Source organism: Rhamphochromis longiceps, linkage group LG14, assembly GCF_057381845.1.
Source record: "Rhamphochromis longiceps isolate RC_006_pf linkage group LG14, R_longiceps_female_GT1.1, whole genome shotgun sequence".
In the NCBI taxonomy this organism is placed as follows: Eukaryota; Metazoa; Chordata; class Actinopteri; order Cichliformes; family Cichlidae; genus Rhamphochromis; species Rhamphochromis longiceps.
The window spans coordinates 29,088,906-29,111,979 of record NC_140570.1 but is presented as its reverse complement, the minus strand read 5'-3'; the positions used below and the strand labels follow the sequence as shown (position 1 = coordinate 29,111,979).

The following is a 23,074-nucleotide window of genomic DNA, read 5'->3' as shown; positions in this document are numbered from 1 at the left end:
AGCATGCACTTAAGACTTTCTGACAGCGTGTAACAGCCCAACAGCTTATGACCTCTGTTTATTCCTTTAATTTGTCACCCATGTTTAAGCCAAACCAAACCAACCAAAAGTTTGTTCCAACCAAAAGTTGTAGTCAAATAAATGTATTAGGTCGTGTCTGTTCATGAGCCACATGCTGCCCCGCTGGGCCAGAATATTACAATTGCTGCACAAGATTGAGCTGAAAAGTAAAGAAGTAAAATTTCACTCTGTAAACGTCCACATTCACAAGTTTTTCCACATTTTGTCAGGTTTTTCATACATTACGGAGAAGCACTACTGCTGTGCTTAAAACATATGCATCAACAAAGCATGAAATGAACAATTTGATCCTTTGTGTGTGTGTGTGTGTGTGTAATGCCATCCTTTCTGCTACAAAATACTGGAATCTGCAATAAAAACCTAAACTAAACTTAAATAAAGTAGTCCATCAGTTACCAGTGTAGACACTGCTTCTTAACTTCAAAGCAAACAATTCTGTTAATGTGTAAAATGAATTCAGATCACCCCCCTCTTTTTCTTCTATTTTTTTATTTTTTTATTTTGTAAAGAGCAAATAGGCTGGGAACTGCTGCCAGTCACACTTTACGAGCGCACACAGACGGCAGAAACAACAGGCAAATGAGACGTGATGCATAAAATAGTAAACTGTTTTATTCTTTTTTTAACCATGCCACTGAACACTGACGCATACAGAGTTGTGCCTGAATCCACATGAAGAAAACACTTTCACACACTGTGTTACAAAGCTGTAATGAAGAGGGATTTTACTGCACACATGGCAAGAAGAACAACCCTGATTGGATACCAGGTCGAGCTTTGATCTGGCCCTGAGGTAGACAGACATTGACATAATCTAAACAATGCTAATCACATCCTTCTAGGACACATCAAATAAAAGACAGCTGTATTATCACAACATAGAAAGATCAAAGAAAAAAAAATCCTTTTCAAACAAAAGTGCTCTATTTCTTTTGGTCCACCGAGGAAAATCCATTTATAGTGCATGTTCATGTAGAATAGATACAGTGAATGTGTTTTCATGGCACTGAGTGTTGTTGGCTACTTAAGAAGGCATTGGTAATGCCCACAGATGCCAAGATTTGCTATACACACTGTTTTCATCCAAAGATGTCAGTCCATTGTCACTTTGAAGGGAACAATTTGAGACAAGCGTGTACTTTTTTTTTACATCAAAAATTGCTTGGAACTTGCATCAGAGTATCAGCCACTATCACAGTATGTTGCTTCCAGTTGCAATGTTCAGACAAAGTGGATCTAAATGGCAGTCTATCTTTAATTGAGTAACAATAAACAAACACCCAGAAACAACTACCAATAGCACAGACCCATGTACTCAAGCACATCAATGCTCTACTTATAAAAGAGGCACAAGGGAGGGATCTTAATCAAATCAGAGACTTATAAAACACACACATTAAGATGTTTTCTTTTTTTTCTCAAATCATACCAAATGTAAACAGATAGCAAATTACTGTAATACAAAAATACAACATGTTTAAATCTATAAGGCCCGTGTTAGGCTCACATAAGGGAATAACATACCATGACAGATTTTACATTACAGCTACACTACAACTGACAATAACCTGCTCATAGTAATTCAGTGTCAGAATTTTCTTTTTGTGTTTTGTTTAAAAAAACAAACAAACAAAAAACTACTTTTCATGTTTTCTTCAGTTTTCTCCAAGAAAATTCTGATTCTGTGATTTTTATAAGACATCTATATATAGTTTAAGGGACAGTTCACAACAAAAAATCAGATTTTTTGGCTGTTAGTGCCACTCGTTTGTTTAGTTTTAGTGCGAGCCGCCCAGTTTGAGAAGACAGCGCTGCTTGGAGATGTCGTCCTTCTCTTGAAATTCATCAAAGTAAATAGAAATCATTATCTCAATATGCAAATAAAAAAAATCAACCAAAACACAAAAAGCTCAGTTTTTTCATATATCAACTATTCCACACGGCAGTTGTATCAGACGGCATCACAAAAGGCTCGTGCTTGTGGCTGAGCTGTAATGTTAGCTACCTGCAGGCTTCTTTTGGTTAGCGATTACAGAAACTACAGAGTAAATAGTCCCTACATGAAATTGCTCACAACAGAGTTTTGGGGTTTTGTTTCTTTTAAAGTAACCGGGTCAGTCTCTGTACCATTTGATTCCATCATAATCAAGAGAAGACAAGCATCTCTATAAAAACTGGGCGACTTGCACCAGATGAATAAAGCACTACAGACCAGAGGAAAACCTACCTACATTTGATTTTTGGATAAACTGTTCCTTAAAGGATTTTTTTTTAATAAAAAAAAACTACACAGAAAGCCGTGTTGAGGCATTTTTTACACACTTTTTGACCATGTAATTTATGATGAATTCTAAAAAAAAAACCCAAACAAACTGAAAACGGCTGATGGATGAATAATTTGCAGTGGATTTAAAACAGTGAAAAGCGAGGAGAGGTAGAGCTCGCTCTACTAGAAATCATCCCAAGAGAGACGGACCGTCTGATGAAAACCAGCGCATATTTGGTAACAAATAAACAACGTATAAATAGCACAACCTTATTACAAGAGAAACTCAAATTGTGAGCCAGCTACCCCACCCACCTGAAACAATAACACCCACTGCAAGAAAGACAAGGCAATTAAAGAGATCAAGCTTATGAGGTCAAAACGTGGCAGCCATTCAAGTAAAACATGCAGAAAATAAACAACTCAAATAAAAATCCAACAGCAGGAGAAAAAACAAAAAAACCCAAAGCAGTCACAGGAAATTAGGAGAGAAAATGTTGCAAAGTTCAGCCAATCAAGCCTTCGTGGAATTATTTCAACATCTACTGCAAATCATAGATGATAACTCGGGTTGTCTGATGGTTTAGCAATCAGTCAAAATGCTCCTGCTACACATACAGGTCAGCAGTCACAGCCATTGTGGCATTGATTTTAACCACAGTGGATCCATTAGAGATACAGTGATTATCAAAACTTGTGTGCGAGGGAGACGGTGTGTGTCTATGTTTGTGCACGTCAGGGCTAAAACGGTTAAGTCATCAGGAAACTGTCAAAAATGTGATAATCGATTAATCCTGCAATATTTATTGGACTTTTTTGGGCAAATATCTTTAAAGAATTCAGCTTGTCAACAAAATGTGACTTCTTCTGCTCTTTTTTTCCCCTTTTAGAGTAAAAATAACCTGACTGATGATGAACATTGGTTGCAGCCCTGACGTGTACGCCCATCTGTTTTCGTGCTTGCACGTCTAATTGTCGGGAAAAAACAAGTAAAACCAACTCAGTATCTCTTTGAGCGACATCTCTCCGTAATACACTTCCCAGTTCACCCAACAAGAATTCAGACTCTTTCAAAAACCCTTACAGAAACATTTCAAACCAGCAACACAGGTTTTCATCCAACAGTGACCGTGTGCGTGTGAGTGTGTGTGCCAGTCAGACTGTGCTTGGAGTCCAAGTCCTGCTCAGACGTAACAGACATACAGGTAAGTCTTTTCTATCCTCCAATCCGCCGGCACCTCCTCGGGTTTGTGGCCCTTCATGTGCTTCTGCATGGCAGCCAGGCTGGGGCAGAAGTCCTGGCAGATGGTGCACTGGTACGGAGACGCTCCGTTGTGAGTGCGCAGGTGCTTGATCATAGCCGAGTAGTCTCTTGACCGTTGGTGACAGAGCTTACACTCAAATGGCTTCTCACCTGAAAAATTCAACAATACGGCATTAACCTTGTAGACCTGCAGCCAGATGAGACGGGACTCGCCTCCTAGTTTAAGCCGCTGCACTTTCAGAGGTGTGTTTGTATGTCGGTGCTCTAGGGTTAGACCTGAATTTGATATTAACATTTCAAACCCTGAGCCATGAAATAATACTGGCAATATCTTTCTTTTTTTTAATGAATTCGTTATTAAACCTTCTGATAATTTTTTTTAAAAGAAATTAAATATTAATTTGCATATATTAGTTTTAATTTGTATCATATTTGCTACATCTGGTATTTTTTGTAATTTGTTGCTTAAAAATGGGTGAAGGAAAAAAACTTACTGATAATCTAGTACTCAAAACTCTCAAAACTCACGTATTAAATATGATACAATTGGCTTTAAAGGTTTTAAAATGAGTCTGTCAGCATCCAAAAGAAATTTCCTCCCTGTCTTAAAAGAGGGACGTGATTAATTTATGTGATTAATATAAAATCACGTAAAAATAAAAAGCCTCACTATGGCCATTCCTTAAAGTACAAGATAACTAATGATTAAACTTATTTCCTTCCTAAAAAAAAAAAAAGTTGAAATTTTGACAGAGCACACTGTTAGCTGTAGAAGAAATGCTGTGTTTTATTTATTTCTGTCTTTTTCTAAGGCCAAAACCTTAAATGCATTAGTCTAAATCAATACGTTCCTGCCCTTTCTATGGCAGGCATTCCCACTGAAGAGTCTTTAAAGTGATTTTCCAGCATAAAGATAGCAGGGCACTGTAGATTTTAGTAAGCGTGACTCATAAAGGAGTAAAATACTGCTTTTGTGGAGGACGATTTATACACATTGAATTATACAAACGGCAGCAGCAGCATTGTAAATGTGCCATTAAATGAAAATGTTGGCCGTGGTCACTGTAATACCAAGTGCAACACTGCGGTGTATCCATGTCTAATAAGAGAGTTTTGGTGTGCCGATAATACAGGCGATTGTTGGACTTTTCCCTGGATCCACCTGAAGGACTTTTTTCGAGCGCGCGCTCTTACCTGTGTGTACGCGGTAATGTGTCTCTAGCTGGTGTTTCAGGCTGAACCTCTTCCCGCAGCCGTTGCACTCGTAAGGCTTCTCTCCCGTGTGGATGCGTTTATGGCCCCTCAGCGTGCCGTCATCTCTGAAACAGCTCCCGCAGAATTCACACTCAAACGGGTGATCGCCTGAAAGCACAATCGTGTCACAGCAGCAGCAGCAGCCGCAACACCAACACAGCCCATTATCGTGAGAAGCATTAAAGGCTAACTTTATCCTTGGCTCGACACGGCACGCCGCATATGTAGCTGCATAGGTCAAATAGTCACAGAGGCCTTTCCACACGTGCATAGCAAACATGGGAAATGATGTTCTTTCAGACGTTGCTAATGTTATGACATGAGGACACTCCTCTTGGCTGTCGGCTAATAGCTAATAAAAGTCCTCCAGGCATGTGCTGCTCTGTTCTCTATACTGTAGTTAATCTATTTCTCTCCTAGGCTGAGGGTTTGACTCATCTCCAGTGACCTATGTGCCTCATTATCTCAGTGTCCACAGCAACAGCCAAGTCAGAGGATACATTGCTCTCCTCATTACAGGCCGATTCTCCCCAATCCCCCACCCCACTGTGGAGCAGATGACATTTACAAAATGTTACTTCCAAGCAGAATGGCATACAAACAAGATACGCTGCCATGGCCAAAACTCCCTTCACTTCTGTCTCTTCACATCAATTATGTATTTCTCCTGTCTAGACATCAAGCCGTCCTGACAGCTGGGAGTGTTATTTAAGGTAAAAGAAGAAAGGGGGACATCTTTTCAGTAAATATCTCTCCGTCTCCTGCGGCACTAAGACTCACCCTTGGTAGAACACACAGACAAGTCATTTCCATTTGCTTTTCCTTCAATATTTATTTGGGTTTCCTCTATCATTTTGGGTGAACCGCACTAGAACTGACAGCCGTGAATTGCAGAGGCCCGAAGGCTGTCTAAGAACCCAAAATATAAACAGGATGAAATTGCCCAAAATATGCACCGGCCATAACGGTACAGTGCTGTCATCGCCGAGGTGAGTCATCTTATAGAGAAGGAAGGAGGGTGGGAGAGGATGCATGCAAATTGACTAAAACCTTAAAGCCAATAACCCCAGGAAATTAACCCATATACCAAAATAAATACAGCTGTCTCTCGTCTCCTCCTTAACGTATGCATGTGCCTGACACCGACATGTTCGCGTTTTATGACTGCAGCTGACACTGTGAATAATGAGGATGGTACAAATGATCCGTCTCTTACCCGTGTGTGAGCGCAAGTGCCTTTTGAGGGTAGTGTGGCTTGGAAAGGGGCGCTCGCAGTGGCTACAGATGTAGCTGTGCATGCCTGCATGGGCCTCCATGTGCTGCTGCAGGGCCTTCTGGGTCTGGAAGCGCTTTGCACACAGCAGACAGAACACCGCCATGTCAGTCCCTGGAGAACGCGCAAGACACAGACGCACAGTTATTTCAGTACCATACACAGACAGGGCCTTAAGTGGGGAAACTGGGTCACTTCAACTTTGTGTGAGTCCTCTGAGGGAAAAGCTTCTTTCAAAGAGCAAGTGCCTCTACCTAAACTAACTCCCCTAAAAGCCCAGAGGCACTTTCAGCTGTGAGTCTTTATACGTTCTATTTTAAACCATGAAAGTCATTGTTTTCTTTAAGAATTTCCCACACAATGCAGAGCATGCCAATCACACAATCAATGGCTCCTTCCTGGTGTGTTAGATGTGTAATTATTCTCTTCATTCCCCATCAGGAGTCAGCTACAGCCTGTGAAGTCCTCTGTCTCTGTGCTCAAAGAGCAGCTGATAGTAGCTCCACCCTAAATGATGCCTACACTATGCGCTCTGTGCAGAATGTTAAGTAGTGATATCAAGCCATTAAAGGCAGGATTGCAGGAAAAAAACACAATCCAGTTTAATCCTGTGTGTGACCTGGCATCTCTTTGGGGCTGCTTTCCTGTTGCACAGAGTGTGGAGAGGAATACAGATAGGGAGTCGCTGGCAGGCTAGTTTAAGTCAAAATGGCTATGTGAAGAAGATCCATTGGCTGTCATACAGTCAACATTTGATCTACAGGATGTGTACGCCAGCACGCTCCACTGTGACATTCACACTGATGCAAAATTCATATGTGCACCGGTGAGGGACTGGTTAATCAGTGGCATCGGACATAATGTGCATGTCCTGGAGAGTGAGGCTTTAATGTGAGATTATGAGGTCCTTATTTCTCTGTCTGCACAGGTTGCAGATCATTTACAATGCTAGCAGGTCCCATTGCTCCTGACTCAGATTCAATCAGACATCTCCAGCGGAGGATCATTAGTAAACAGAGGACTGTGCCAGCACTTCATTGGAATTCAAGTGGGGTTGCTGTGTCGCATTTAAAATGCAGTCTGATGAGGTCCACTAAATCAAATCATTTGTTACTGTTATTGAAGTGCCTTGAGGCAACTGGCAATTAAATTGGAATTAACGCAGGGAAAGGGATACAGCACACTCATACTAAGAGGGAAGAGTGTCAGACACTTGCTTTAGGTTCAATCAAGTTAAAGACAAGCCTGTTCAAAGGAGAAAGAAAAAGAAACAAATCAAGCATATTCACATTTTTTCAGGGATAAATCAAAAACGTTGGCTGAGTATTGTTTGCTCATCCGCGCATCACAGTTTGCTCAAACAATGAAAGACACTTTAACATTTCATGGATGACTGCAGTTTAGCTTAAATAAAGAAAGCCTCAGCTTCCTGTTTTGTTTTGTTTTTTCTCTCAAATCTTCTGAAATTTCACCCCAAAACAAAACTTAATAAAAGCGATCGTTCATAATCATTAACGGGAATAAGACGGGATGAAATGCATTCCCCGATCTTAAACGTCCTGCCGGGAGCCGGTCTGATGGAATGAGCTGCACCTGTTCAGAGGCTTTAGCCTGTGCTCTTTTCCACAAAGGGCACACAATGAGGTTCAGGCCCTCATTGACCAAGCCCATTAGTCATAGGCTCCTCATGCAACTCATACAATCCCTGTCTTTATGTTGTCGCCTAATGACCAAGGCCCTTTCTCACACATGGATCACAATATTTTAGTTGTAGACAAAAGACCCTCCAGTCTCAATGCCCCTGCGCCCTCCCCACTCCCCTTATTCGCTGACCATACAGGAAATCCTTTCACTGGCTAACCAGCTTCACTTTCTTTCTGAGTCATACCTAACGAATGCTGCTTTTGCTCTACGCTGTGTAACAGTATAGTCTGGATAATGATCTATCGAAAATGGTTAAAAACACTTAAGAAGCAGAAAATGCAGTCTCTGAATGACCCCGAGATGTGAAGCCTTCCTCCACTTTAACCAGCTAGCAGTAAATTCTTTCAACCAGCAGGGGGAGCGCTTTCTGTTCCAATGTGTCCACGTTACTGTAGCTGCAGGCAGAGCAGAGCCCTCAACCAACCGAGCAGCATATTATCCACCTTGTAGATACTTCAAAGCTACTTTAATTATCCTCCCTCTACTCTCTCGTTATTAACCGTCATATATTTTAAACGCCTGTTTCGGTGCAGCTTGCATATTTTCCTTTTTTTTCCTCCCCTGTCTGCTCTAGAAGTTTTACATCCTAGTTTCTCTGTGGAGGTAAACCGTGACTCCCCGACACACTCGCAGACACTCACAGATGTACATCCTGATCTTTCTGTCACTGACAATGCTGAAACTTGAGAAAAGGAATATGACAACTCTTCTGTCACAAGAATCTCAACCCTTGATCTCGGGATGACACGCAGTGACAACAGCTCAGCAGTCGTTTTCGGTTTTATTCTGCGCAAGCGACGCTGAAAATAAAAATACCAAATAATGTCTTGAAGTGTAAACAAAAACCTTTGGAGGCGAAGAAGTGTTTGTATGCGTTAGCGGTGGCATTTCGCCTCGCTGCGCTCTGTTAACTTTTGAAACGAAAAAGGTTTTGCGGTCGTGGAGTTTTCCAGTAAGCTTTGGTAATAAATGCTGGGGAGATTCTTTATGAGAGAATAAGCCCTAAAGTTGGCCGTCACTGCCCCCTGCTTTCTCACCCTTAACCAGACAATGGGTTTGGACTTTAGGCTTTAAGGCACAGGATGACCCCCTGACCTATGGCCCTCAATAGGCTAAAGACCACGTAATCAATAGCATTTCTCAAAGGCTGGAGCGTTGACTGAGCATTAGTGGGCGGGAGCTTTAACAGTGGGAATAATGATTTACTTTTAAGCAATTCTGCTACGAGGCAGAAAATCTAAACATTTAGTGTGTGCGTTATGCGACTAAGCTGCTCATCTAATGCACAATTAGGTTAGTAATTGAGGACAGTTTGGGGTTGTTATGCGATTTCAGCATATCTCCATGAAGCCGATGTGTATGCTCGTGTGATTTAACATAGTCTGCCTTCATGCATCTGCCACTTATTCAGTCCAACTGAGGTGGGAGCCAGCCAGGCTCTCACGCTGCCTAAGAAACAAAACCATGTGTCTAGGCAACCAGATAGGATCATGGTCCTTGTTGGGGTGAAGTGTTCAAGCTAATCCCTTCATTCACAAATAAGCGCAGCCTGTTTCTTTTCAAGCAGCAAACAAAAGTTTTCCCACCCTGAGATTCTGGGAGTAAACCCACGGCAAATTGGACAAGAGATTGTATCAGTGATGACCGCAAAGCTGTATAATTTCTTCTGTGTTAATCTTAACTTCAGTGTCCTGAGCCTACAGATTACACTGGTCGAACCGTGAAAAATGTCCTTTCTGTGTTTGCTGAAATATGCCGTAGACTTCATTTTAACAGCATCGGTCACAAATAACTGGCATTGTTTTAATAGACGCTTTCAGAATTCGATCCATTAAGGCATTTGTTTCGGCAAATTGTGAATGACGGCCGAGTCAGAGCTGAACAAATCACCTGCTGCTATCAAAACAACAGCGGCTTTCACAGTTTACAATATTAACACCAATGCTGTTCGCGACTACTAGTATGCAGCGTAAAGGCACTTTCAGCTACGTCCTCGGGCCCTGCTCGCCGTCTGCCGGCACACTGCTATCACCCTGTTAAACATACACAGCCAGGCGGGCTACGTGCTATGTGCTGGACCTCACATGACCCCGTGCGTTCAGGCTACTGTACGTGTTCATGCGGACAGCTCCATGCAGAGCAACAGTACAGTACCTTAAACAACCCCGGGCCCTCATCAGTAGACTGCTAATCTACCCGAGTGAGGAACAACCGACTCAGTAATTAATGCAACATGAGATACGTTGCTCGTGTTTAACCACCATTCCACGGACCGGTTCATTGAGGCCACACACTGATTCATTCGCCTCTGTTCCTAGAACATTTGCTATATTATCTATAGCTACTGTATTTCACTTTACATGAAATGGCAGGGCAGCTCGGGGCGTGTTTGTGTGTGTGTGTGTGGTAACAGTCAGGGAAAATAAATACGGGAGGGGGCGGCGGTCATAATGGCCAAACAGAGCGCAGTTCAGTTCAGTTTAAGGCTTATGCGAATTACAACTGAGTATTAACAGGAGGGTGCAGTATGATGACGGACACGCAATTAGGCGAGCTAAAAGGTCTGCATTAAGAGGGATGCATTAGAAAGCCTGGGCTGTATCTGAACAGACTACAGGACTGTTTAATTAGGGTTTGGACAGAAGGTAATATTATTCACTTGATGAAGCAGCCTGTAATGTGTGGAAACAGTGCAGCTGCTGTGAGTACACAAAGACAGCACTCTTATGGCCTTTTTTCTGTAGGCAAGGCAAGGTGGCAAAATGGTCAGCCAGCACAGTTTGAAGCACATACAGTCGATTTCTGTGCATGGTGGAGATAAGCTATGAGTCTTGGGTTTTCCAAAATGGAAAGCTAGGTGCCCCAGAGCCCTTACTTGCCATGATGAAACAAACCCCTTTGTTGTGAGAGCAATTCGGAGACAGATCCATTCTTTTATTTTGGGCACTGACAAGTAGGTCAGAGGAGACTATGACAGTGCTGTGGTGAGGAGTAAACAGCAGCACATGATGTTGTTTTCCTCCGTGTCCTGGCATCCAACACCAGCAGCAATCCTCCTGCCCTCAGGAAGTCCTCACATACCCCCTACCCCCTTCCCTTCTCACAGTTCAACCCACCCCTAACCCTCTCCACCAAACCCCCTGCTCTCTTTGATCTCTAACTTCAGCAACACAGAGCCATTAACCTCTGACATATAAAAGTGGCTAAAGACTTTCACTGTAAACTAGTCTTGCGGCCAAATCAGCCAAATTGCCACAGAGTAAGGTCTCCCAAGAGCAGAATTATTTCCCCTCTGGAGAAGAGGTGGACGGCAGTGCTGCAGCTGCTGAGGTCTGACAAGTGTTAATCTGCTAAGGGGAAACTCATTTGGCTAACTGGTTATGCCACATGGCAAATTAAAGCAGAAGCTGCACGCTCGGCACTGTGTCTCTATCTTTTTTTGTTTTGTTTTGGTGGGTTTTTTTTAGAAGAACAAGAAATAAAAACCAGGTGATTTGGAAAATGCGAGTCTCTGCAGTGATTTGGAAAATTTCCTTGCATAACCTCGGCACAACTGATTGAATTACCTGTAGCTCATGACGAATGCCACAATAAGAGTCAGTAAAAAGGGTCATGCGTCACAGCGGACCAAGCTGAGATCATGACAAAATAAGAGAGTAATGCCCTCCTGCACCCTGCTCTGGATACAGTGCCAAGCTGAAACCGAGCTCTGGATGTTTACAACTCAGGGAGATGAGGGTAGAAACTTCTGGGCATCGTTAACACCCCTCCATGTCCACATCCATTAACTATTCATACTGTGTGTGCCACCTGGAGTTACAGTTACGTGCCAGTGCTCCTGAGAGGGTTATCACCTTTCTCTGACAGTAGCAGAAAAGGTGTGGATTCGGACACTGTCAGGGATACATGTATGTGCCATCTGACAACAAAACTGTTGGGCAATAAACTCGAATTTAGGCAGATGGAAAAAATGATGCATTCATTACAGACAACCGATAAACCTTTTAGAAATGTCTAAATCAAACAGAAAAATACCAACTTACTAAGAAAAGTACTGCACTTAGACAACATCTGGTTTATCTCTCGCTTGATTTTTAGTGCATTTTATTTAATCAGTTGGACACTTGTGTTGTTTGTCATTTTTATCTCCTCCTTTTTCCTTTTTTCCCCCCTCTGTGAGGCACTTTCTAACGTTGATAACGACTTCAGCTCCCCGGGCATGTTTTTCCAAACTACGAGAGTCCAGATTGCAAATCACCATCCAGGTTTGTGCAGCCAGTCATCCAGAAATATAACTATTTAAAAAAATACTTTGACTCATCTTGGTGCCAAATGTTAATGCCAGACACTTGCTGAACAAGAAGAGTATGTAATGCAAACATTTTGCCTGGTTTGAGATCACTGAAAAATCACAAAAAGGTGTCTGGCCTGCTGTTGAGTGTGTGGGCGTGAGGTAAATAATTTCACAGCCGCTGTCATGAGGGAGGTGAGGATAGTATGTCTGTGAAACTGTAATGCTGGTGCTGTAAAGCTACTGCTGTGGCAAAGTGGCATGCAGTGGGCCTGGATGCCAGGAGATATTAGTGGGTGATATGTGAGAGGGCCTCCCACCTCCCTGTTGATAAATTATGGAGCATCATGACAGGAACAGTTTAACCCAGCCAGCATGACAAGCCAGTTTAGACCATGATCACGAGTCCCGTAGTCACGGCTTACTCAACAGCTCAGTGCATGCTGTCCAGGTTAAACATTGTGTGTGTGTGCGTGCGTGCACGTTGAGAAAGCATGCACACATGTTTGTAAAGTACCTGTGTGTGTTTGCCTGTGGGCTTCCAGAGCGTCCTCTGAGGAGAATGTCGCTCCGCACTGATCACACACGAGCACCTCTGCAGGAGCTGTAGACAAAATCAAATTCAAAAGAGTGTGTTTTGATCAGACCTGAACACAAACATGTGTTTGTAATTGCAGCTTAAGTCAGTTAATTTCACATTTAAAGAGGACTGTGGAGAAAAGCAACGAGAGGGGGGGGACAAAGAGATGCTGTTTGAAAAATCAGCAAAGAGCCTTGTTTGTCACACACTTGTGCTTTTCAGGTGTTAACACAAGGAAGCAAATGTGCAGAGTACAATGGAGCAGTGGAAAGCGCCGTAAAAACACAACTGGGGACAAACAAAAGCACCAGACAGGGTGCAATGGTCCTTCTTCTCGAAAAAAGAAAAAGGAAAAAAAAGAGCAGAGCTGAAGAGTTTTATTTACCGTGCCCTGTTATCAGTCTCTGAACAGTGAGCAGACTGTATGCCTGAGAGGCCACAGAAGGACTGGGTGTTCTCTCTACAGCAGACGCTTCCCGCCTGCGGCACATCCCTTTATCAAAAAAAACACTTCAGAGTCAACACCCCGAATCCCACTGCATACACTGTAACTACAGTTCCCAGTTCACCTTTGGAATGCCCTTGTCTGTTCTGATGAAGACATGAGAGAGACAAGTATGCACGCTGCCAGCAGAAACGTTCAATCCTTGTTCTGCACTCACCTCACACCTGCACAGACAGACAAATAAGACAGATATGCACATACGCATACGCACACGCGCACACGCTCGCTCTTTCTCTTTCTCTCACACACAGCTGTTTGGATGTGGGTTGGCTCTCACAGAGATGTAAATCGGTTGCAGATCCATACTGGCCCAGGGCTCATTCACTGATCTATTTTCTGCTCAGCTGGCTTTAAATGAAGTTAAAATGACTCATTAAAACACCCACAAGCTTTGGGAACTCTGAGCGCTACAGCCTAAATGTGGTCCTCTTTCAACTCTTACGATGCCACTATACAGAGACACTCTGCCACTGTTCCCAGTGCTGCACACAAATACCAAAAAAAAAGAACCAACAAAAAAAAGAGAGAGAGCCCCAATCTGTTCATTTCTAAAAACAACAATTTTTGAAAACAAACTGTTACTGTTTTGGAATAGTGCGTTTTGTTACACGGCGTAAAAATAAAACTTGCTTGAGAGTAGTGTTGTTTAGTAGTAACACTAAAGCAGAATTTGCGATCCTGATGTTGTGTGACGCTGTCCAGTGTGGTGTGTTGTGTTGTGTGAGATTGTGTGATAAGGGAAGAAGAGAACATAGTGCATTGTCTTGTGCAGTCAAAGGCACGGAGTGTGCTCTCATCCATAAACCATCAAACTGTCTCCAGACGCGGCTGCAATCGTCCTCCATCAAAACACTTTGTCTGGCATACCAAAATAAGAGCCAGCATCGAGCTGAATACCAAATCAGCCCATTAGAGCAGTGGAGCACTCGCTCCTTAGCAACCAGCGGGATCTAAGGCTGCTATACCGAAATACACAGTGACAAAGAAATGAGATCCACATCTCTCTCTCTTTTTTTTTTTCTGTAGTATTATAGGTTGACACATTGGGATGGGGAGAGTTTATGCAAAAAATTCAAATTAGGTTAAAGGTGCTGCTGTTACGGATGTCGCTGCGAATTGAAAATCAAAGCGCGTTGTGGTGGTCTGGGTAATGCAAGACAATATGTGTGTTTAGGGTTATCCAGAGGGTATAAAAGAGGAGGAACAGAAAAAGGGAGGGGGATCAGGTGAAGTTTAAAGAAGCAGATTCTTTCTCTCATCCGTCATCAGGATGTCATTCCAAAACAATCCTCATAGAGAAGGCGGAGAGGACAGGGACTTTGCCTTGTCTGTACACATAATCCAACTGAGGTTTCTGTTTTAGTTTCATTTTTAGTCCCTGATCTCTACCCCCCCCCCCCCCCAAACTACCCGCCCCTCCTCTCTCTCTATTTTGGATAAAGTAGCTGGGAGAGCAGTCAGGTCTGATTAAGTCTGCATTTGGGTACAGTGTGTTCCTGGACACACATCTGCGAGCGAGCCATCACACACGCTTCGGAACACTGGCAGAACACCCAGGCCTGCCGGCAGCTGATGATGTCATCACTCAGAAGGGGCAGAGCTGGCGAGCTGCCAGAGTCTCCGAAAAAACACAGAAACGATTCAAACTGAGAGAGACTAGAGAGGGAGACGGAGAGAAGAGAGGGAGGGAGACGCGCATAGACCTAAGCATGGAAAAGAAAGCATGATCCAAGTATTCGGAGCAGCACTAACCGGCATGGGTAGGGGTGGAGGGGGGGTCGTAGCATGAACAGGTGCATTTGAAAAGCTGCACTACTGTATCAAGAGGGTTGATCAGCTCTGAATGCTCTGAGATGAGAGTGTGAGAGTTACTAAGTACCTGTGTGAGACAGCATGTGCATCCTGAGCCGCATGCTGTCCTGGAAGTGTTTGCCACAGTATTCACAGCCATTGCCCTTCTCCTCATTATGGAGCCTCCTGTGGAAAGACAAACACTAATGTGAGCGTGTTAACGGATTCAAGAAACGGAGCGAGACTGCACTTTTGATAAAGCAAAAAAGCCGCAGATTCGAGACACTTTTATTAAGGTCTCCCAAACCTAGAAGCATCATTGTAACAAGAGGAGCATGTTTTAATTCCGGCAAGAATCCCTCGCTGAATGCGGCATCATTAGCGTAAGAGGCCCTTGGAGTTGTGAATCACAACGCATGAACGCTAAAAGAACACAGACAATAGGATATCTGGCTAATTTCAGAGCGCAAACATACGCGTGCCTCCACCCGCCAGCACTGCAAGACACTGGGCACACACGCAAACCCACTCAGACTAGCGCGCGCACACACACAGACAGCACATGCACGCAAACTCGCATCCCGACATAATATGCACACGCATACACTCCTCCTGTAACTGCAATGAAAAGGAGAAAAGAAGATGATTCGCTGAAGCTCCGCCGGCAGCAAAACCTATCATATCATATCACACACATCCAAGCATGCAAGGCATCTGTACTGTTATCCTTGGATCACCCCGCCAACAGCAGAGCAAATGGCCTAAAAAATCTGTGGTTAAACACACACTGTGGTCATAATAAATGAGACTTAAGATGTCATTTAATTTAGATGAAATCAACATTAACGCCGTCGGGAACAAAAAGGAATCCTTTTAGAGCTGCAGGCCCAGTTTCAAATTTGACCAGCTTCTGTTCATACTAGATTCTTATACTATACTAGATTAGGTTTTATTTAGGACATCCTGGTGGTCAAGCAGTCGGCGATATATGCAGTTATGTTACAGTCTTTGATTTTTGGCAGATGCTTCCTAATATTTGTTAATATGCTTGTGCAATACTTTTTGTAAATAGTCAACAGTGCAATAGACTCAATACTTGAAATGTGCAATTCACTTGTATTTTTATTTTTTATTCCTATTTATTCTATTTATCCCCTTTGTATATTTTATTTATATTTGTCTCTGTATTTATATATGTGTGTGTGTGTGTGTGTGTGTGTATATATATATAACAGTTCTGTAACTGTAACTTCGGTCGTTGCTGTGCTTTTTTTTGGAAGTCGAATTTCCCAGAGGAACCCACCCGAGGGATTAATAAAGTTCTATCTAATCTAATCTAATCTCTAAAAAAAGATGTTTGAGGTAGTTTAGAAATAGTGTCCAATACGATTGCTTACAGCGAGGTCTGCAGCACATGTTGCAGAGTAGCATCAGTGGTTTTCATATTAAATAGAGAGAAGTACATTACTAGAAAAATATTTTCCTATTCAATATAACTGGCATTCTGCATTTATAATAAGAAGCATAATATTACTATTAAGTTCCAATCGCATTTGAAACTAACTTAAACTAACTTCACTCACCGTGCATCAATATGTAGCTGACATTTTTGTCATTTAGTTGCATAGATGACCCCTTAATTACAGAGGTGGGTAATTAATTTTCCCAAGGGGCCACACGAGAATCTCTTTAAAAGCTTATTGGCGTGGCCTTCCACAGCAGTCCCATTTTTCTGTGTGGCTCCTGCACGTCTGCATATGCCAATCATCAGCGTTCTGCATTCCCACTGGTCGTCACTTTAATCACTCGCTTCAAAGCTGAACTCGCTTTAGCTTGGCACCCGCCCACTTCGCATCACTATTAGCTTTTTCAGCTGTCACTGCTACGAGTCACCGACTGGTCTCTTCCTTTGTTTGACACTGTTTGAAATACTTGGAAGACCAAAAAAATTTGATTTTGTGACTTTTTACTTTATTCGTTATGTTTTAAATCATACCATATATGGTTAAATGTCAATATCAGCTTCTGCCCTAAAAGAATAATTAACTGTTGGGCTCCAAATGCAATGAACGGGGTGGACTTTGTGTCCTGCTGGTCTGGGAGTGGGGACGGGGGTTAAAGGCACTGACCGTGTAATCATAATGTTTTAAAGTCGGAGTCCAGATGCGAACAACTGTTGCGTTTGATTTTGAATTCATTCCACGTCTTCCTGCCCTCATTTCACTGTCATTGAAACAAAACCGATAAATTATTTGAAGTTAATTAATTTTGGAATATTGAAAAGAGGAGCTGTCCTCAAACATGCAAAACAGGCTTTTAATTTGATTTTAGCGGCTGTTTAGTAACCTTGAAAAGTTAGTGGAACACTGAACTGTTCATTTTATAATTTCAGCCTCAAGGCTGCTGATTTTTTTTTTAAAAATGGTATATATTTCCCAATTTCTTATTTTAATCATTCAAACCAAATGGATTTCTTTTTCTGAAGTGTTTCATACTAAAACTGTGCCAGGAGATGCCTCCTGAACAACACCAGAAAATGTCAATCTGCAGGCCAGGTGTATGCTCAGTGACCTGGTTACAGACCTACAGCAACTTCATTACATCCTCAAGCAGTGCCACCACCGCAGCTCCTTGAACCTGCGGACATGAGCCTGTCTCCGTGAGTAAGCTGTGCGCATCACTAAATATCCCACAGGATGCATTGTTTCAACAGAGTTCTGGAGTGAGGCTGAAATGTCAGCCACAGGCATGAACAGGGAAACACTGCGATCCTAATCATGGGTTAGCTGCACATTAGGACTGCAAACTGTCTTGTTTCTACCGACTGATGATGAGTCAAACGCTGACGAGCTCGCACAATTGGAAACATCTGCAATCAAGTTAATGAGAGCTGTCATCGATCTGGTTAATTTTTTGTGTACAATGACAAAAGGACAAGCTAATAAGTAGGGTAAAAATAAACAAGAACAATAAAAAAACAACAACAACAAAACAACAGAGCCGAGTCGTGAAGCAGAAGTTATCCATCATGTTGCTGAAGCGTCCAGCCCGGCCCCTGCTGAGAAGATCCTGTCTGCTGATGCAAAGGAATGCATATCAAATAGCCTGGGAGACAGACTGTTGTGTGAAGCGCACTTCTGCACAGATAATCAAACAGAATTTAGAAAATGAGGCTTTGTAAATGACAGCATTTTGCGACACCAAGGCCTCTTTATATCAAACCCCTCACAGAGACTCGATTCAAAAGTTGCCGACACGTCTCACTGTTAAGACACGAGCGCAGGTGTCCCTGAGAATAAATGAACAAATTCTCAGATGCTGTTTCAAGCTTTTGACTCGCATTATATTCACTGAGAGAGGGGGAAAATCTCGAAGACGTAGAAAAGGTTAAATTTAAGAGACACGTGTCTAGCATAATCATTCATTATCACAATAAGCACAGATCCACCTGCACGCCCGTCTCCTCCATCTTTTATTAAAGGTAACGCACAACTGTCAGTGAAAATGTTGAGCCGCAGGAGAGTGTAGCAGTGTTTCTTCAGCACAAAATACAACAAAATATTTTGTGATTATTAGCTATTGAGCCTGGCGTTTTTAAAGTATATTATTTCATTTTGCATTAGTTAAAACAAGCCAGATTAAAAATAAACAGCACAAATTAGTGTTAATGGTTGTTTTGTGCATGTTACCTGTGCTGCTCCGCAGCCTGCCGGCTGTGCAGCTGGAGCCCACATTCGCCACAACACTGCTGGCCTTGAGCTGGGGCCTCGTGCCTCATCCCTGCTGCAAACTGGCCAAGCCTGCTCAGGAGCTCCCTGTGCAGCAACCCTTGGTGCAGCAGTCCACTGTAGGTTCTCGGGTCTAGTGGCACACCCAGGGTTGGGGCCACAGAAACAGACACTGGCATGCCCTCCCCTGTGTGGTTGGATGGCACAGAGTATATGGAAGCCAGGTGTTTCTCAGAGATCCCGGGAAAACAGTCAAGAGTGTTTCCTGCCATTTGTCCTCCATCCTCGGGGCCTGTGTGCAGCTCTCGAGCACTGGTGATGACGCTACCTCTCAGGGGCGTCCCCGGGCCTTCGTCTCTAGGCTGGTCTGAGATGCAGCTTCCCTCCCCTGCACTGGAGGATCTGCCCTCATAGCTGTTGGCATCATCCACCTGCATGCGCTCTAATTTTATACTTCTGGGAGGTTCGTGGGATGAATCCTGGGCTATCTCTACACCGCTATGCTGAGCCTTCTGGGAGTTCTCCATGTCTACCACTGTGTCCTGCTTGGGGCTCGATTCAGGAGCTGCCTCAGGCTCTGGGCCAGGGGAGCTCCTCTCAGTCATGTGGTACAGTGCCAGGTGGTGTAGAGCTGTGGGACTGGTGTGGTTGGGTCCATCCTGTATGGAATGCTTCTTGGACATCAGCATTTGCCTCCAGTGCCTGGCCCGGCCATGGTCACTGTGATCTCCGGAGCTGTGATTCCTGACCGCCACTTCCTCACTCTCCTCTGCCTGGATGGTCTCCAGCACCTTCAGGCACTGCTCCTCCAGGTACTCGATCTCCAGAATCTCAGCAGCATACAGCAAGTCGTCCAAGTCCTCAGCTGTGGCCTGGAGCGAGGCGGTGTAGGCGTACTCTAGGATCTGCTGGAAAGTCTTGGGGGACAGGAAGTCCAGGGCGTAGCGCAGGCTGCTGCGGTGGAACAAGATCTCGAACATTTTGCTAGTGCAGGCCAGGACGGTGCGGTGCGCTGGAAACTCTTGGCCATCCACTGTGATAATGACATCACACAGGGTGCCGGTCAGACGCATCTGATTAGCCCGCTGCAGGAGCGTGCTGGAGTGAGTGGGATTGTGGAGTTGAAGAACACCCATGTTTGTCAGACCCCTATCCACTCGGACCTTTGCTGAGCCCACGCATGAGGTGTGGCTGTCCTGCCTGCTTTGCTTTCAGTTCGCTGTAGGTCTGCGTTTTGGGGTGGAGGAATGAAGATGGAAGACTGTTAGAGCCCATTTCACGTACAGTATGATGCAAAAGGCAGATGATTATACTCCAGGGAACACACCAGTCAAAAGCAACTTAAAATGATATTAATGAATATTATATAAAGTGAAAAGCAAACCCTCGACCCCCCTATGTGATTTCTTTAATTATTTTATTTGATGCACCCTACATGCATTTAAAAAATACCAAAGGGAGACAACAGGTCGATGAGCGCAAAGCAACAGTTTCCACTGCAGGTGATTAGTCTGAGGTTTCACTGAGAGCGGTCACGTCGCTGTAATAACGTCTGCATACTGAGAGGTGACGATTCAATTTATCAAGCTCCTCACACATTCATCCATTCCTTCAACAGGTAGGCCTGCTATTAACAAAGCCCTTCAAGGGCTGATTAGTTCATTTAGGCGGCGCACGTTCATGATTAGATGTGTTACAATTAAGCGCTCTGCTTAAAAAAAAAAGAAAGAAAGAAAAGAAAAGAAAAAGAAAAACCTGAGTAAGTTACCAAACTGGCAAAGCACGCAAATAAAGCGCAATCCGCGCATGCATGGATTTTTTCTATACATCCAAACGGCTGAATGAGTGTCTGAATAATCCCTGTTTGATGTTTTGTGTAGTCGGACCACTCATCACCTCGAGTGATGCTGACGGGCTGCATCCTCAACTAACCGCAACATCAGAGCGCATCAGGTGCAGACGCACAAATCCACCTGATTATCCAAACACATTGCGACAAATTAAGCCTCCCTGCGCGCTTTTCATTTAAGGGGACGCGACGGGTTCGAAAATAAAAGACCCAATTTGTCTAAAATAGTCCAGAGTGCATCACAGTGGCGTGAACAGTGTGCGATACAGTCTGAGCTCATTCAAGTTTGGAAAATCCTAAAGCAGTGCGCGGACTAAACTTAAGTGGATTTCCACATGGTTGCTGCGAATCGAAATTATATCAAGGAGCCGCAAAGCTGACATTATTGTTCAGTGTTAATAATTAAGATGAGGAGGTCTCAAAAGTAGTTCATCGGAGCTGAATCACCTGACAGAAATCAACAGTGGAAAGAATAAAGAGTGGCGGCTGTCAGAGCTGTTCTTACCTCCGTCTCCTAATGTCCTCCGCTGATTATCCAGGCAGTATCATGCTTACACATTTCACAGTACCCGCTCCAAACTCAGTCCTGCTCCTAGTAAGCAAATCATCACCCAGCCACGACAGTCAAACCAGCAGGGGAAAGCGAGACTGCCGAGGAGAATTTTCAAAATAAAACGACGGCCTGAGCGATGTGATTAATAACTGTTGATCCAACTGACTGTTATTATCAGGTTATAATTACAAACGTAGTGACTGTGTGGCGTTAATACATTGTTTCCAACATGCTGTAACTAACTCAAGAACTAAATTGTTTCCAGAACCAACACTATGATCACATTAAGAGGGGCAAAGTGATCGAAATGCGTGCAGAAAGCACTTAGTGTGAGTCAAAATCGTTATAACGATACTACAGTATTCACGTCTTTGTAGATCGTTGCAAAATGACACTCCTGGAAAAACGGCACTACATGAAGGAAATTATAAAGTTTAGTTAGATTTGATTATTCACAAATATTCTGTGCATTTTATTCACCTAAATACTGACACACACATCAACATATTTTGATCAGTATTAAATGATGTAGCCTATTTTACACAAATTACTGGGTTTAACTCTAATCCTTCACGTGGAAACAAAGGTAGACAGAGAGTAATGGTTACACTTGTGTATTTTATGTAGATAATGCAAATATTTTGGAACAGACGTAGAGAATATCATTTTGTATTTGAAGACAAAGAAAGAATGCGATTCTTATGAGGCTTTGCTTCTTTTTCATTTTTGCCAGCTACAAGGTTACCCAACTTGTAAACCGGTGTACTTTAGTTTTTAGTATTTCAGTAAATGAAGTGAAAAACTGGCCTGCAAATATGCTCTTGTGTTTAGGCCACTGAATCCGTTGCATCCTGGTGATTTAGTGCTTTAAGATATGCAACATGTTTCCCCAGCGCTCCTAATTTGCATCTGACTGAGGAGTTTTGATTAAGTAATCCTTTACCATCCTTTTGTGCTTTTCCTGTGCATCTCTCTCTTTCAAAGGTAAAATATGAGACAACGATAGATGGGGGTAAAAAAAAATCCATCCAATGCCTATTTAACTGTGTATGATTTTACCTTGGAAGTCTCAGAAATATCTACACTCCTATACATTTGAGCTGGAAATGCCATTCTATTTACGGCCCTGCATACCTCCTAAATTCCATATATTAACATATGATTTTATTCACCTGGACCAGCTGCAACTTTTAAATGGTCCTGCTGGTGGCTTATACAAATGCAGATGACGTAGATTACAGGTTAAATGAACTGAATTTTTATTGGCCAGCGGGACTGGGAATAATGTAAGTATGAAAGTATGTCAGCTTGTGGCATGAATAAAGAAATGGGTTACTTCAGACACGGTGAGAAGTAAACGGTGTGTCTTTGTCGTACGCACAGCTTGATTAAAATAAGTTTGACAGCAGGTTGAGGTTTGGTCTCTCTAAAGGGCGCTCAACGTGATTTCCGTAACCCTGCATGAATATAATGAAATCTTTCTATAGAAAATAAATAAAAATCACTTTTGCACTGAGTACTTGCAGTTTTACTTTGAAGATCCCACCGTCTAACTTCCTGTCTCCACAAGGCTGCTAGTTGCTGACTTTACCGGCTGCAAATCATCGCCGGGCCGACGTCACGGCTCGGTGTGATCGCCCTCTGCTCCTCGGCTCTCCATCAAGGCTGCGGTCAGAAACATCTACAGCGTTTCAGAACTAGTGACAGGCTACAGGCGGAGGACTAGTTTGTTTGCCTGAAATAAGAAGCACACTCTGATTAATTCAGTGCGTTTACGCATCAGCCTGGTTCGTGCGCACAGGACACACCGGGGAGGCGGGGGGGGGGGGGGATGAAACTGCCTAAGAGGGGACAGTGGGTCGGTGTGGCTCCTGAAACTGGATGCCATACCGGGTCACTGTGGTTGTTGACACTCTGACACAACACTGGTTCATG

General features: G+C 43.3%; 1 protein-coding gene across 2 annotated transcripts; it reads right to left on the bottom strand.

Annotated features, from left to right (window-relative positions):
• Positions 1-675: 675 nt before the first annotated feature.
• zbtb16b (zinc finger and BTB domain containing 16b) lies at positions 676-21,236 on the bottom strand. 2 transcript variants are annotated; one of them, XM_085429432.1, is made up of 7 exons: positions 21,092-21,236; positions 18,699-19,964; positions 15,098-15,195; positions 12,651-12,737; positions 6,082-6,252; positions 4,806-4,973; positions 676-3,761 (listed from the first exon to the last, which is right to left on the bottom strand). In XM_085429432.1, exons 2-7 carry the CDS (start codon positions 19,871-19,873, stop codon positions 3,532-3,534), a joined length of 1,929 nt encoding a protein of 642 aa, XP_085285558.1. In that variant the 5' UTR covers positions 19,874-19,964; positions 21,092-21,236; the 3' UTR covers positions 676-3,531. The 2 variants fall into 2 exon arrangements, with proteins under 2 accessions (XP_085285558.1, XP_085285559.1); XM_085429433.1 differs by lacking the exon at positions 12,651-12,737.
• Between the last annotated feature and the right edge of the window lie 1,838 nt (positions 21,237-23,074).

Bases quoted from the DNA above. Each gene is read 5' to 3' on its own strand.
- zbtb16b (XM_085429432.1), bottom strand. From the start codon at position 19,873: ATGGGTGTTCTTCAACTCCACAATCCCACTCACTCCAGCACGCTCCTG. The intron at 15,196-18,698 runs GTAACATGCACA...GTCTTTCCACAG, and splicing joins CAGGCTGCGGAGCAGCACAG to GAGGCTCCATAATGAGGAGA. The intron at 12,738-15,097 runs GTACTTAGTAAC...TTTTGTCTACAG, and splicing joins GCACATGCTGTCTCACACAG to CTCCTGCAGAGGTGCTCGTG.